At 38.9% G+C, this 16501-nt stretch overlaps 1 protein-coding gene across 1 annotated transcript in view; it reads left to right on the forward strand.

Moving 5' to 3' along the window:
• Window positions 1-675: 675 nt before the first annotated feature.
• Window positions 676-16501, forward strand: part of PPP4R4 (protein phosphatase 4 regulatory subunit 4) — a gene marked incomplete at both ends in the record, with an annotated part of 62358 nt that continues 46532 nt past the window's right edge. Inside the window, 2 exons of the mRNA XM_079536741.1 lie at window positions 676-792; window positions 1318-1391. Coding sequence (XP_079392867.1) covers window positions 676-792; window positions 1318-1391 — 191 coding nt within the window. The remainder of the gene's footprint in view (window positions 793-1317; window positions 1392-16501) is intronic.

The following is a 16501-nucleotide window of genomic DNA, read 5'->3' on the forward strand; positions in this document are numbered from 1 at the left end:
GAGAGAGGTCTGCGTGGCCACAGCCGTGCCGGGAGAACGCGGGCTGAGGGGCCGCGAGGGGGCGGACCCCCCCCACCCCGCATTCGGATCTCGCCGCGCTCGCAGCCCTTCTGCCCCGCGGAGGCCGCTGTAGCGCCGCGTTGCCCCGGCGACCGGCTCGTGCTGCTGGGGCGGCCCCGCTGCGGAGGCTGCCGGCGTGCGGGGCTGCCCCGGCCCGGTCCGCAGCTCTTGCCCCCGCTCTGCCTGCTGCGCTGTGCAGCGCGTCCGCCTCGGGGGCTGCGCTGCCGGAGCGGGACGGAGGCGGGGAGCGTCACTGCGCCACGGCGACCGTCCCTCCCCCCGGGGCGGGGGGGCGGCACCCGGGCTGTGCGGCGAGGCTGCTCCGCTCCGTGCCCCGGCGGCGAGCGGTGGGACCCGCGGCCCGGCACTGAGCGGCGAGAAGGGGAAAGTTGGCTCGTAACACCCCCACCTGCGGGGTACCGGGAGGGGCACATCCCGCTCTCTGCCTGGCCGGGGAAGCGGCCGCACAAAGTTTGGCGGCGGGAGCTCGGCGGAGCCGTGCCGCAGTGTGCTGGGCTCCCGGTGGCGGTAGGCACGGAGGGGGCGTTGCGCGGTGCCGGCAGCGCGATGTGAGCCGCGGGCGGAGCGGCGGCTGCCGGGGGCTGCTGTGAGTCCATGCGCCCCGTACCGTGCTCCAGCGACATGGATTTTGGGCAGAGCAATCTGTTCGGGTACATAGAAGACCTGCAGGAACTAACTATTATAGAGCGGCCGGTGCGCAGGAGTCTGAAGGTATGTGCTCGGAAATAGAACGGTGCTTTGCAGTCCGTGTGAGATTGTTGCTGGTTGTGTTTGTGTTTGTGGGCAGCTGTGCGGATAGGCGGTCTGTTTTACAGCACCGGGGGTATCAGAGATTGTTTTTGGTCATTTTGGAGTGAAACATATGGAACTCTACGTTTCTAATATTTTCGTCATGAGACTGCTATGCCGAAAAGGAAAAAAAGAAAAAAGAAAACCAACAAAAGACCAAAACCAGACTTGCTTTGGCTTTTAGGTTAATGTACATGTGACTGATTTATACTTTCTTTCAAGTGATGAATAGCGGTAGTGTCTGACGTGGGGCTGTGCTTCAATTCTTGCTCCTCTTTCCCCCAGTGAGGAATCAATGGGACTGAATGTGGGATGTTGGCTCAGGGACATTCAGATCACTCTTGGAGCATCCCTGCGTGTGGGGAGGAGGGGGATGGGTAAAAGAAGATTAAAATAAGGCAATGGGAAGGCATTGTGAACTCATAATTTCTATTTCATACTTGATAGACACCAGAAGAAATAGAACGATTGACAGTTGATGAAGAACTCAATGACATTGAAAGGGCTCTTTACCTGCTCAGGTATTTCCTATAGCTTTACTGTGAAACGTTACTTACCTCTGTGTTTACATATAGCTTTTTTAGTGCTGTTACTCTTCACTCTTTGTTTTCTGTCTCACAGTAGTTGTTGGCTTTTACCTTCTGCTATATTGGATGTCTAAGTGAAGTAAAGATAGGTACTGTGGTAGTATTTTTTGAAGTTGCAAAGCCTCTGATGCCTTTGCAGATGTGCCAACATTTGAGTTTCTAATATGGCCCTCATCAACGTTGAGTTGTACTTAATCTTCTTTTCCCCAGCAGATGGTTTTGCAAGAACCTTGAGTGTTAACATTAGTAATGCCCTTTATTCAATGCCTTCATGTTCACTCTGAAGCATGAGTGGTTACACAAGCTGATGACAGAGCTGCTTGAATACATCTGGGCTTTCTGAAGAGAAAACCTGAGGGATTAGTTTTGTAGTCCTTATGCAATACTGTGGAAGATGCTCTGTTAATGCTTCCCTGTGGCTTTTCATTGTACCTCCCTCTTCATGTTCTTGAAAGAATTTTACTTGCAATTACTGGACAACTTAAATGCTGATATTCTAAAATATAGATCACTTTCAGCAATTGCATGCCATCTTTGGGATTACAAATGTTCTGATGGATTTTGATTTGAGTATTTGTTTTTACACAATACATGGTAATTGGAGAATCAGCTGCAGCTCCCTCTCAGTCTGCTTATTCTGCTGTTCTAAGTGCTCTTCTGGGCTATCACTGCCCTCAGTATTTATAGTATATAACCCTGATGCTTTAGTTTTCCCTTTCTGGGATGTGTGGCATTTTATTTAGGTAAGCATTTTTGTCCACTGTTATTACTCTTAGTAGTGAGTTTCTTTTGATGCTAAGCTTTATTAAATACTGATTTAGAAACTTTTGTATTGAAAATAGTTCCTGTAATCAAAATAATATGAAAGCAATCTGTTGACTCTGGGGCAGATCGGAGAAAACAGTTTGCATGCTCTGCATATCACTGGAGAAAATCACATCAGTTTCATTTTGTACCTCACAGCAATCAGCAGGGCTGGCTTCCTCCCATTCCCTTTATCAAGTCCCCTCCCTGTAGCCACAAATTTCTTTGTTCTTTTTTTTTTTGCTCTTTTCTCGATAAAAATGGTGTTTCAAGCAGTATGTCATTACTGAATCGTTGCCTGGTTAAAGGGTGAAAGTTCTACATCATATCTTTCGTGTTACTAATTACTTTTGAACTTGGCCTTGAACTTCTCTTGGTATATTCATCTGCTTTCTCTCTACATGAACAGCTGTTCTGAGAACATAACATTCATTTCCTTGTGCTGAAATTTTCATTGTTTGCCTCTTCATAGGCATTTGTACTGAAAGGTAGCTTCATCTCTGCTTGGTAAGCTTTCTGTAAAGCAATACACTTGCTGTGATTGTCCAGGTATGTTAAGACACTCATCCAGGGGAAGTTTTTGCTCTGTGCTGCTTTCCTTGCACCAAGTAAGATGTAAGCAGAGTTGAAAAGCTGCTTGTAACACAAATGGTATCTTTTATGTAATGCACAGAGGTATATATTTTTGGCTTGTCTGCTATTTTTCATCTATTATAACAGTATCCCTGCCTGTTCCTGTTGGACAATGATGTCAACTTGGACTTTTCATGCCTCGTTTTCTCATGCTGATGCATTGTTTGACTTCCTTCAGGTTGTCCCTTCATTTAATAATAATAATAATAATAAAAAAGCAAGAGCAGTAATAAAAAGTATGCATCTTACCTTTGGTACCTACAAGTAGTATTGAAATGCTTAACATTGTGTCACATTGGTTTTTATATTGTCATTTATATACATAACTTGAGTCTTCTAGATAGAAAATTTAGTTTACTAAGGGGGGTATATAAAGTAGTGTTGCTTGTACACATTCAGCACAATGGAGCTGAGTAATACTGAGTGAAGCCTTTGTATGATCCAACAAAGATGACGTTTAGTAATTAATTTCTGTGCAAATACAAAAAGAGCCCTCATTTTGTAATGGCTTTCATTCTAAACAAACAAACAAATATCAGTCACTTTCTTCTCATTATCTGGCCTTCTTTCCCTCCAGAACCCACCTCCCCCCTCTTCTCACCACCCTGAAACTCAGATCCTCTGGTCTGATTATATGCAGAGCTGTTGTGTTTTTTAGTAGAAACTCCTTCCCCACAACACCCCCTCTAGATTTCTGCTTCCAAAACCTGAACAGCGTAGTCTGAAAACAGATGCATTGACATCCTATTTGGAGAGAATTACAGTCTTTTGCTCTCTGAGGTTTTTAGTACCTGAATAGCATGTACATGTTTCTTCTTTTTCTTCTTATTCTTTTTTTTTCTTACACGTGTCTGTCTGGTTCCTGCTACTGTATATATGAGATTTCTTTCCCAGCTCTCCTACCAGTCTCATGAATTCATTCTTTTTTCATTTCTTGTGTTACTTCTCATTTGACAGTAATGCTACAAAGTTTCTGGCGTGCTCTTTTACTTATTAGTGTCATTCTTTATAAAGCTATTTGTTTTGCCTGTGCAGCACATATTCATATCCATCTCATAATCTTTCTTTCATTTCTAAATGTCATCTATCTGTATCTAGCCACAGTGTCTTGTCATATACTTTATCGATTTCTGTTCATTGTTTTCTAGGTATATAAATCATAGAATGGCTTAGATTGGAGGGGACCTTAAAGATCATCTAGTTCCAACCTCCCTGCCATGGGCATTGTCTTCATCAAATGAGCTCCTTGATTTGGCTCATCAGAACTGTTCAGAGACAGTTGTGCAAGCAAAATGAAAGGCTCAGTAGCTCCCTCAGTGGCCAGAGTCTCTTCAATATGATGGAAGCATGGGTGAATGGTAGCTTTAGACTGATGAGAGTACTCAATTTTAATTAGATAGTATTCTTCAATTAAACTGATCAAGTTCTAACTTAATAGGAATGTGCTGGAAAATCAGACTGTCAGTTGTAATCTCGATTGACCTTAATATTCCGACTGAGAAACTGGGCTTCTTTAGACTTGGTTTTCAGGAAAGCTTGTGAATTTTTTGTTGAAATCTAATGGATTTTGGTGCCCCATACAAGGGATTCACCTTAGCATCCGGGATTTAGGTTTCAGAGCTTAACCTGAATGTCTTGGGTTTTCTGGTGAGTCTAAGTGGAATTACCTAGAAGCTGTATTCTGAATGTGTTTTGGATATTGCTGACCCTAGAGAAGAACCAGGAGAGCAGAATAGCAATGTTTATCTCATCTGTGTCTGTGACAAGATGATCGCTTATCATTGAATCCACCAGCGGATTAAGACAAGACTTATGGCTGAAATGACCAAATGCTTTAACTCCATGACTCTTCAGGACATCATAACCTCTGCCAGGAAAGTGAAGAGCAGTGAAGCAGCTCGGGGACAGCAATTTTTGTTCTTACAGCAACTTTTGTCTGCAGTCTTTATTTCCATGATTTCTCATGTTTAATGGGAGTACTTGCTCTTCGTTGTCATACTGGAACTAACCCTTTAGTGGCAAAAAGTCAATAGTAAAGTATGTATTGTTTGTCTGATGCAAATCTGGTTTGCATACAGGGATATTTACTAGAACACAGTCTGTACAGTGGCTTGTTTTTTTCCGAAAGCTTTTCTGATAGGTTTCCCTAGAGGTTTTTATAATGTTTTTGTGCATTGTATTATTTTGTATTCAGTTACTTTGGGTTAATTTGTGCCTGCTTAGTGTTAAACCTTCCAGGCCTTGACATTTCTGTTGTACTCAAAATACCAGGGTAATAGTGAGTTATCAAGATGGAAGATTGAATTATTCACTCTTTTGGGAACACGCTGTACTTTGTTTTTTGGAGTGGTTCTGTCTGTTTAGAAAGCAACTCAACTCCCCTCCAAAACATTTAGTATGGATTTTGAAGACAGAATAGCTCTAGATTAGAAAGAATCCAGTGCTTATAAACCTAGCATGTAAAACCTAGCATGTATAAACCTAGTAAAAATAATTAGTGTGCCTTATTGTAGCCCTCTTTGCTTAGCAAGAGTATTCTCAAATTTGGAATGTCTCTTTATGCAGTATATGTTGTTAAATGCAAGCATCATAACCACCAGCTACTACTTCAAGAATTGTTATTGTTTTTTTCAGTCTTTATGATACTGATTTCTCAGATTTTTTTTTCTCTATAGATGCAAGCAACTCACATTTTGAATTAAACACTGTGTAATGTAACAGATTATAAACATTATCTAAAATAAAGAGATTATGCATCTTATGTATTTATGGTCCTGGTGCCTAGGTAGGATGCTGAAGGATCCAGCTGTCACATCAAATGTGTCAGAAAATAATACTTCCAGCTAGATCTTTAAGCTGTAAATGCTGTCATAAAAAATACTACTTCAGTCTTTATTGATTATATTTGTTTATATTTATATAGTCTTTATTTATTACATATGCCCAAGATAATAATGTCTGTTTTTAATTACAATTTATATTATGTAAAAGTTGCACTCATTTAATTGGGTGGATAAATTGATTGACCTTGATGCTGTTACACATACATGTATATGAAATAGATATTTTTGCTTCCTCAAAGTGAAAGGTATACCTGTGTTTTTCTGAAACAATACAAAATCACATGCTTTTATTAAAATTTAGACTCATGAAAATACTTTTGTTGGTCATATTTGCTGATTTGAAATGACATCTGAGGAACCAATGGTAAATGTACATAGCATAGCTTAATATAATGCTCTGAGAAACCTCAGAACACAATGGAGAGAGAAAAATCTCCATTTCAATTTTCTTGCTTCTCTCAGGAAGATGGCAGTGCCAGTTGTTTCACTGTTCCAGGCTTTGTGCTCTGCCTCAGAGGCACACTGGGGAATTGGTCTGAGCCAAACCATGAAAATAATTATAGAATCATTGAATGGCTTAGGTTGGAAGGGACCTTAAAGATCACCAAGTTCCAACTGCCCTGCCATGGGCTGGTTGCCACCAGACTGCTCAGGGCCCCGTTTAACCTGGGAATAATGGTTAAAATAATGGTTAGTTTGAAAATAGATCACCTGAGAAAAGACCTGTGACAGCATGAGAGAAATGGGTAGCAGCATGGGAACAGGACTCTGGAATGGGTAAAATGGCTTTGGGCACAATTAGACTTGGCTGGCTTATGGTGTGCATGAAGCTGAGGTTTTCTGGTATAGTTTCAACATCAAGCTGAATGAAGCTCTTGCTGTATCAGACAGAGCAGTTCTTTCCTTTCCTTGCATGACCAGGTGTTTCAGTGCTTTGTGTGTGCTAGCATAATGGGATTGCGGCCATGCAGTCTCGGTCTGATTAACGAACTGATAGTCATGGTAACAAATTTTTCAAGTACTCACTTCCAAAAAAAATGTGCAACTGCACAACTATTCAAGCTAGTAGGAGGGGGAGCGTGAGTGGAGAGCAAGTCACAGCTGACAGATCACTTTCCCATCAATAGCAGAGCAGATTTAAATTAGGTTGTGCTAATCTCAAATTTACACTCAAAAGTCTTTGGACTTCCGTACAAATTGAAAAGATTGGAGAGTACAGCGTATCAGCTGCAGAGTGTTTAATAAGCTCTTTGGCATTAAGTTGGAGTTCCAGAAGTCTACAGGTGATGTGCTGGGGCAGTGGTAGCCCTTCCTTATACGTTGATGCATTCTCCTTTGGAGGTGCTAATTCAGTTTGTTTCAGAGCATCTTTGGGCACAACATAATAAGGAAGAACTTAGTGTGCATTTGTGGTTTTTCATAGTAAACACAGTCGAAAGAATGGTGGGGTTTTTCAACATCTAAAAACTGTTCTATTGACCTCAGAAAACCTTACTGTTCTCCCCTAGAGAAGATATGGAATATCCAAGAATGTATTTATAGTACTTCTTTGTTTCTACATGAGGAACGCCGTGTAGGAATAACATGTTACTCAGCAGGAGACTAAGTTTGCTTTTTTTTTGTTTAGATAAGCATGATCACTTAATAAATAACTATAACAGCTGCACAATTCATTTTGAAATGGCACAATTAATGTGCAAGTGTAACAATTCTCCTTTGTGTTACCTTTCTTAGAAAGCTTCAACTGTTCATAACAACACTGTGTACTTGTAAGGAGCCTTTGTCGTTATGCTTGCTCAACATTACACGTTTATTTTTGTATCCTTTGCCTGATTTGGCAATGGGTAATAGCATTGCACAAGTTTTTCAGAACCTGATGATGCATCCAGTAGAAATGGCAGGAGGATGCAGATGGGTGAAAAACAATGTTTTGTGTGCACAAATTGCAGGCTCCTGAAAGAGTAGGTCGATCTATTCATTTATGTAAGTCTGAGAACATTTTCACAAGATGGTGCCCCATAGTGTGATGACTGTAATATGACAGTGACTGGAACTAGTAACTAGGAGATTTTATTGCCAACTTCTGTTGTTTTGAGGACTACTTTACTTTAGGCTTGAGAGCCCTCCGTGTGCTATGGTGTGATGCTTCCGTAGCCCTGTGCTCTGACTCAGCTTCAGTTTCTGCTGGCAGCATTTAGCAGTTGTCCAGCAATTCTTCCTAAGACTAGTACATTTCAGTTTTGAGAGTATCAAAATAGTAGCATGCGCTGTTAGTGATAGGGGGCTGGGACTTGACAAATGCTTGTCTTTTGTGTAAGTACTTTTAGACTCTTTTGAGTAATGATACTTGGTGCTGATATATTGCTTCATCTGTTTTTAAATTCATAGCTCTTGGAGATGCTCCCTGATTTCCACAAACTAAGGTGGATAAAAACTCCACTATGCATTGGTTCACATTTCCACAGTTTGTGAAGGGGAGCTTGCTTTACTGGGATGAAATTCTGGTTGTAATTTCAGGGCTTCAGGAACTAGGACTGCAGGCTTGAATCTGTGCCTCAGTTGATATGCTGTGACAGGAATAATTTGGAATGTAAAAAGAAATAGTTCCATCAAGATTTAAAATTAATCCTGCTATCTGGGGTATACTTGTGTAACTATTTTTAGCTATTTTTTGAGTTTTGTCTTTGTTCCACCAGCTGCTGGTTGAGGTGTCAACTAACCACTAACTAACCACTGCTAAGGTTATACTGACTCTATCAAGCCTCAGAGCCTGAAGCTTTATTTTTCAAAAGATAAACCAGGATTATTTCATCATTTAAGCAGAGATTTTCACACTGGAATAAGCATGATGGGAATGTAGATAGTTCTTGAGACTGAGGAATTCAAGGAAATCTCCTGTTATCATTTAGAATTTCTAATGCTTTGGGAAGGGATGTGTTGTTTTATTTTGAAGAGGCAAATTTTTGTGCAAGACTACTTCTCTTTAGGTCTTGAATGCAAATTGAAGAGAAAATTGGAAACAATTTCTACAGTATTGACAAAGTCTGGAATAGAACGTAATGGCTGAAGAACCAGCTGTCTAAATTATATACAATTACATAATTCTGTGCCTTAATATAAAGGTTCCTTCAGATTCTGAAACTGAATGGCCCTGTGCTGTGCTGGAACTTGCATCTTTAGCCAAAGCCAATGCTCAAGGAAAGGTTTTTAAAGATAGGCTAGTGATTCATAAGTAGCAAGAATTATTTCACTGGAATGTGATGATGATATTTATGCTGTGAAAGTTAACATCATGGGCATTCTTTTGCCTTGTTTTCCTTCACCTTGTATAAATATCTTCCAAGATCAGCTTGTGTACAGGTCTTGGCAGACTGAACAATACCAGTATCCTTCACACTCTTTGGAAATAAGAGCACTGCAAACTCTGTCTGTCAATCTGCTCAAACTAGTTTTACATAGCTATCACATTCACTGCAGTTTCTAAAGTTGCTCCTCACTCCCTAACCTTGCTGGTTCATGGAGGCACTTCTTGAAATAGTATTTCCTATTGAACATTCACTCCCCACTGCTACCAGATGGATGCCACTGTCTATGGAAGAAAGACGGCTCTCTGCTTTGAGTCATAATAAAACAGAATGAGAAAAAAGAACCATTTGGAAACTTCTGCTAGATCTCTTAGAAATGTCTATCTGAGACCAGGCCTTATTGCTTTGGGCTGATACTTTTATATGAGCAGGACAAGGTACCAGATATTTCATATCCATCTTACTGTTTGAATGGACTCTTGATGATACAGGTATTTGTATTTAAATTCTACATTTTTTGTTTCTTTTGCATTCAAATCAATATTTCTGGATACTACTTTTTGCAGGGTTTAATGTTAAGGAACAAAGCAATCAAGCTGTGGGTATGTTCCCCAGTATCTTGATAATGGTTATTTCAGGAGCAGCTTTCTTTGTTCAGTGCTGTCATGTGGCTGTAGGTTCTGTGAATGTGTACAACTCTAATGTACAGATGAGCTGAGTCATTTCTTGTCAGTTGTGTCAATTCCCAGCAGGACTGATTGGAATTGCTGTGCTTTCTTGAACCTGTTGACTGCAGTTGAAAATATCTTACCCATTCACCCCATATGTATTAAAGGATTTTTAGATACTTGCCACTTTAGCAACACATCCTATGGACAAACAGTATTTCTTTCTTAGTCATTGTATATCTTCCAAATTACACATTTTTTGTTTACAAAAATCATGGTAAAATGTGATCTTTAGACCCAATAGTCTTCTCTGTAATTTCTGTTTTGTTTATATTTTTCCATTGCTTTACTATAGCATAAAAAACTTATATTCAGACTTTGTGTCAGCTGGGATAAATTAACTGATAGGAATAGAATTGCAACATGATAGTGTTACGTGTGTGTGAATCCAGGCTGACTGCAAAAACTAGGGGTATTGCTCTTATGGACTTTAGTTAGTTAGAGGGATTAGGAAAGTATTTGTGGCACATGAGATGTTTTTAATAAATGTACATATTCTTTAAGCTTATGTAAATAAATGTTCCCAGCACCAATGAGTAGTAATAATGTGTAATGAAAGATCGCAACATCAAAGAGCACAGTCTTACATGTTCCTAATGAGGAAAAAAGTTGTTTATCCATCCTGCTTGTCCTTATCCTTTTTTCAATAATCATCCAGTTTAAGAGAATTCTTCTGGCTTTGCAAATGGATCAATACAGGATTTTCTGTGGCAGTCCAGGGGCATGAGAAGAGCATGAGCAGAAATCCTTGGAGGTTTGAATCCACAGCTTGAAGTAAAAACAGTGAATTAATTTTGGTAGGTATCAGTTCTGCCCTCCCTTCTCTCCTACCTTCAGAAAACTCTTGCTGAACAATGAAGACAACACTGGAGCCATCTGTTTATTCTGAGATAAAATGGTAATCCTTCAAAGCTGCCATATAACTGCTCGCTTTAGCAGTTGGATAGGAGCAAGAAGTTGGATTCAAGCTGGGTCAGAGTGTTGATAACTCCACTGACACAGAGCTGCAAAGTAGGAGTCTCGTTGCACTCGGTAAAACCGCTACATTTTGCTTGCAAGGAGTCATGTCCCCAGAGTGGGGTGCTTTACTGTTGGCTTGTACTGCATGAGAAGTACAGCTGACCGGCTTGTGGGGTGACTTTCCAAAGTAGGATATACTCTTATGAAAGTGCAGGGTGATGTCTACGTTACAGTTTCCTCACATATCAAATGAATATGAAACTACTCAAATTTAAGACATTGGTATTTTTAAATTACATTGGAAAAGCTAGGTTAGGGACAATAAATAAATACTTAAAAAAAGCCTAACTATGTTTTTGCTCTGAGTATGAAGTGTATTGTCTCTGATAGAGTAACTATGTAGAAGAGAAATGTGAAGAGCTTTTGCTTTAGTATTCATGTCTACATGGTAATATTACTTATGCTATTTTGCAGGCCTGAAGATAAAAAAAAAAAAAAAAAATGCTGGCTTTAGAGGGAGAAGCAGAAAAGATACAGTTTTCACTGCTGAAATTGTAACTGAGCTTTTTGAGGAGGAGGATTTATGTCCATATTAAATAGCAAAACATGAGTCATTGCTTCACTGCTGTTTGCACCAAAATGCTTCTGTTACAGTTAATCTCCTTTATGTAATTTCATTTAAAAGTTCAAGAAGAGAGTACCTATTTTTCTGCCATTTTGGGAGCTAGACATTGTTTAGAATATATTTTTCAGGTCAAGATTTATTTTTTACTCTTGCCTTTTACAACTGCATCAAGTGCGAACCACTAAACTGTTGAGGAGGAGAGCAATAACTACAAATTAACCTGCTCATTTAGTATAGTTATTAACCCAAGAGGATGTATATTTCCTCTTATTTTAATTACTATGTAAAGCCAATTGCAGGTGCATTTTAAGGGTTGCTTATAAATTCTGAACCTTACGTGCCTGTTGTATTATATGCAGATAAATTATTTGTGCTGTGAGTTTGTTACAAAAGATCAGATGCATACCGGCATAGAAAATAAACAGGAGGGAGACTAACTTACATCATCTGATGGTGTTAGAACAAGGAGAAATGGTTTTAAACTAAAAGAGAGGACATTTGGATTAGATCTTAGGAGGAAGTTTTTTACTCATAGGGTGGTGAGGCACGGGCACCGCTGCCCAGAGAAGCTGTGGATGCCCATCCCTGGTGGCATTCAAGGGTAGGTTGGATGGAGCACTGGGCAGCCTGGTCTGGTGGGGGGCAACCAGCCCCCAGCAGCAGGTTGGGACTGAGTGGGCTTTCAGGTCCCTTCCAGCCCAAGCCACTCTGTGATTCTATGCTTTCACTTTGATCACTGAAACTGTCTCACCTATTTTAAATCAATGTTATAGAGAAGTAAGATAAATAAAATAGATACCAAGATCTTTGAATCTTATTTATTTTATTGCTAATTCTGAAGACTTTAAGTAGTTCCTTTTCCAGTACCTTATCTTCTTGATTAAATGAGGAGGAGGATGCCTTTTTAAAAATTATTTCTTGCTTTGTGTAATTTTAGCAAAGGACTCTAATAATAAGTACTTTTTCATTCTGTTGCTCCTTCTTTTTGAGTCCAACATACAGAAAACTGATTTCTGCCCCCACCTCTCATCCTTCCCCCCCCAGTGCCATTCCTTTCTTTGCAATTTCATGCATCTCATTTTTCTTTTTCTTTGCCATCATCCAATCAAAGGAGGAAAAAATGTATTGCATCAGTGCTTGCCTTTTACTGTAATTTTCCTTTTCTGCTTTACTTTTACTTCCATGGAAGGATACTGATGATAGCATAGTATATAGATATGCTAGGCATTCTGGTGGTTAAAACTGATATACTTTGAAGGATCTTTGCAGTTCAGTATATTTGAAATGCATTGAAAGGGAAATACATTATTTTCTTCAGAGATGATTCTGAGCTAATTTTAGGAAATGTGGGTGGAATTACTGGAAAATGCTTTATTTATTCATTCCATTGCAGAATGTCAAACACTTTTTGGGATAATTGTACTATTAGAAATAATTTTAAATATAATCATCTGAAGGGGGAAAAATAGTTTAACAAGAATCTATTTAAAATTGTTGTAGTGATTTTGAAGGTAGAGAACATTATTAAGACAGGCCTGGGATTATAATTACCAAAACCTGCTTGAGTAGAGGGAAGGATATTCTGATGCTGTGCACTTAATGATTTTTAAGAAGAATGTAAATACAGATGAATTATCTGTGTGTATATAATAATATATATTTGAATTTACTGTTTGAAATTATTCTGCAAAAGACATGGAAATTTGCAGGACCTATAATCTCTTCATTTTGTTTATCATGTTTCCTGGGTTATATGCTTTGGTTATCTGTCCAAGTCCAAGCTGTATGCCATCAGTGGAAGAAATCTTTTATGTTTCTAAGAGACATGATTCTTTCTTCATTTTAATTAAGAAGGTGAATTTTGCCCTACTTTTCTCAGAGAACATGAATCAAGTAGACCACTTCTTTGTTTGACTGGATGTGAATTGGCAACAGCTTAAATTGAAGTGATTTTTAGGTATTTGCATGTTCCTCTTGGAAGTTGCCTTTGATCTGTGGTTGCTGCTGAAGGATGAGGGAACAGTGTTACAGTCAGTCAGCTGTTTGACTTCTATTGCTTATGTACATAGCTGTTTCGGTCTGCAATAGATGTCCAGTACTATTTGAAATATTTGAATAATAGAGACAGAAAAAGCAAGTCTTACCAGCATTTTACAAGCTAGCTTATAGCTTATGTCAGGGTTCAGTTTGTTGTTCTGTGTTTTGTTTTCTAATGATTTTTTTTTTAAGGGTCACTAGACTCTTTGACTATGATATCAATAAGTTGGTAAAAATTTAGTGTTATCAGTTTGACGTCATTCAGTCATTCTGAGTTCAGTCATTCTGAGCTGTTTGGCTGTGAGAAAAAAGAACTGCCTCTATAGCTGAAGCTTCAGAAGAGTTTCTAAAATTTCACATGCTTTTTTTTTTTTTTTCAGTGCTCGCAATTTTACTACCACATTTTTCTAACTGAAACAGAAACTCTGCTTATTATATGTACCTCTACCTATAATATTTCTTTGTATATATCTGTCTTGGTTACATGTGAAAATGCTGTAAGAAATAGCTTCAAACCCTTGAATTCAGTAGGACTGTATCATTTTCATTTTTTTTTCTTGTGACTTTACATTCATTCACTGACTCTTTCAGCTTTGTCTCCTTCTTGTCTCCTTCATTTCCTTTTTGGTTCAATTTACTGTGCCATTTCAGAATTAGATAGTCAACTTGCATACAAAATACATTTCACATTCAATTTATCTAAGTTAAAGCATCTGATGTGTCAACTTAGTTTGTTATTCTGGCTTATTCTTACTCTGCTTTTTAATGAAGCAATGCAGATAAACAGACCATTAGCATTAGCTTTCCTAACCTGTGATATGCTTTTCCTAATGGTATGCTGACAGAGTTAGTATAGCATAGTTAGATTTTTAAATAAAGTTCAAAGAGATTTACAGTGAGGGATGAGGTTAAGGGAAGTGATATCTTCTGTTAGATCAGTCACTACATTGTTTGTACATTTAAATATTTATGACAAGATTCTTATCTACTTCCACAAGAGTCAGATTAGTGCTGCTATGAAAAAACAATGTAGAAGTGATAAAATATGAAATGTGTTATGTTGAGGAGGGATGAGTATACATGGTAAACAGACACACAGTGATAAAAGTGGGAGCTTTTGGGTCTGATGTGTACGATGCCTCACAATAAAATGACTCATAAGTTGAAGAAGACTCTAAGTAGACTTAAATACTTGATAGGTCATTTGAGGCATTTATTTCTTCCATGCCATAAATACATAGCTATCTCTATGGGTGATGCAATGAATAAACTGAAGTGGTGCATATTTGGATAACGTAGTATGATTGGATTAATTTCTTCTTCTTTTATTTCTTTTCATGCATGTAGAATTTATTCATATTTGCTCTAAAATTATGCTGGGCACATAGTTACTAAGTAGAAGACTGAGAAGGTGATTTTGGAAAATGCAATGTTTTTTGTTTAAACTGTATTTTTTAATAGAAAAGTGTTAGGATGCCAGTTGTAACGAGATGGTCATACTGGGATATTACTAGGACTTCTGATTTTCATTTAAAATGAGCATTAGTTAAATGTTATATTCTCAGATTCATCTTACTTTTAGCAAATTTATAGAAACCTAATAATACGAGTTTCTTCTGTGTTTGATTTGGCCATAAGGTCGGAGTGGGTGATGGGCAAAGCTTCTTGATGCTGCTTTGCACAGTGTCATTTGGAGAGTGTTGAGCGTAGTTCAGTCTGGTTTGTATCTTTCTTCCAGAGTCTTGCAAGTAGGATAATCCCTAGTTTTCTTCAATGTGAAGGCTGGTGTACACAAATGTTAACATGCCTTCTACAGAAAAAGGCCACTTGCTTCTAGAACAATTTAAATTAGTTCTGAGGTTGTTACATGCTTCCCACAGCAACGTGACTTAGGAGCTCCACTATCAGATTTTAACACGTAAGACACATAGAATAGCTGATACAATGCAAAGATTTGTAATTATGCAAATATGTGTATGAATTAGAAGTGTTTTTTTTTTAGTTCTTACACTATTTTTTGAAAAGGATCCACCAAAGGCTTTTACCTTTGAAGGCCAACTGCATCAAAGTATGGGTGGCCAGCACAGAGAGAGGGGTAACTCTCCCACTCTGCTCTGTCCATGTGAGGTTCCATCTGGAGTACAATGTCCAGGCCTGGGGCCCCCAACATAAGGAAAATGTGAAGTTGTTGGAGTGGATCCAGAGGAGGGCCACGATGATGAGAGAATGTCCTATGAAGATAGGTTGAGGGAGTTGGGCTTGTTTGCCTTGGAGAAAATTCCAAGGAGACCTCATTTTGACTTTCCAGTACTTAAAGGGAGCTTAAAAACAGGAGGGAGACCAACTTTTTATGAGAGTAGACAGTGATAGGACAATGGGGTATGACTTTCAACTGAAAAAGAGGAGTTTTGGGTTAGATGTTAGGAGGAGATTCTTTACTCAGGGGGTAGTGAGGCACTGGCACTGGATGCCTAGAGAAGCTGTGGATACCCCATTCCTGGAGGTATTCAAGGCTAGGCTAAATGGGATCTTGGGCAGCCTGACCTGGTGGGGGGCAGCCAACCCACAGCAGGGGGGTTAAAACTAGATGATATTTAAGGTCCCTCCAACCTAGCCCATTCTATGATATTCTTAAAGATAGTTATCAGATATATCCCAAATATCTTCACATTTCCAGTGATCAGATAAAACTTTTGTTTTGATTCCAGTTACTTTTATTTGTCACTTACAGCATGTTAGATGATAATATACAGCCCTTATATTGTCTATAAAACTTCTCTTGAAATGTGTATGTAATTTCAAAGCTGTTAATATTTCTACAACTCATTCTTCTAAACTTTTGTTCAATTAAGGCTATTAAAGGGAGTTATTTTAATAAAATGACAAATCCTTCCTTGGGTCTGCTTATTATACACTTAAATATGTCAAAAAAAAGATGTTTAGACACTCATATAATTTATGCTTACAGAAGTATGCTTGAAATGTAAGCGTAGATAGCATGGAATAAGGGGAAAATTACTGCATTTCAGATATGCCTTGGCGCAGTGTTAGGAAAGGATTGCATTCTTCAAGAAAATGTTAGATTATCTTTTATCCGAAGAGGATTCAC

Source organism: Tetrao urogallus, assembly GCF_951394365.1.
Source record: "Tetrao urogallus genome assembly, chromosome: 6".
Classification (NCBI taxonomy): domain Eukaryota; kingdom Metazoa; phylum Chordata; class Aves; order Galliformes; family Phasianidae; genus Tetrao; species Tetrao urogallus.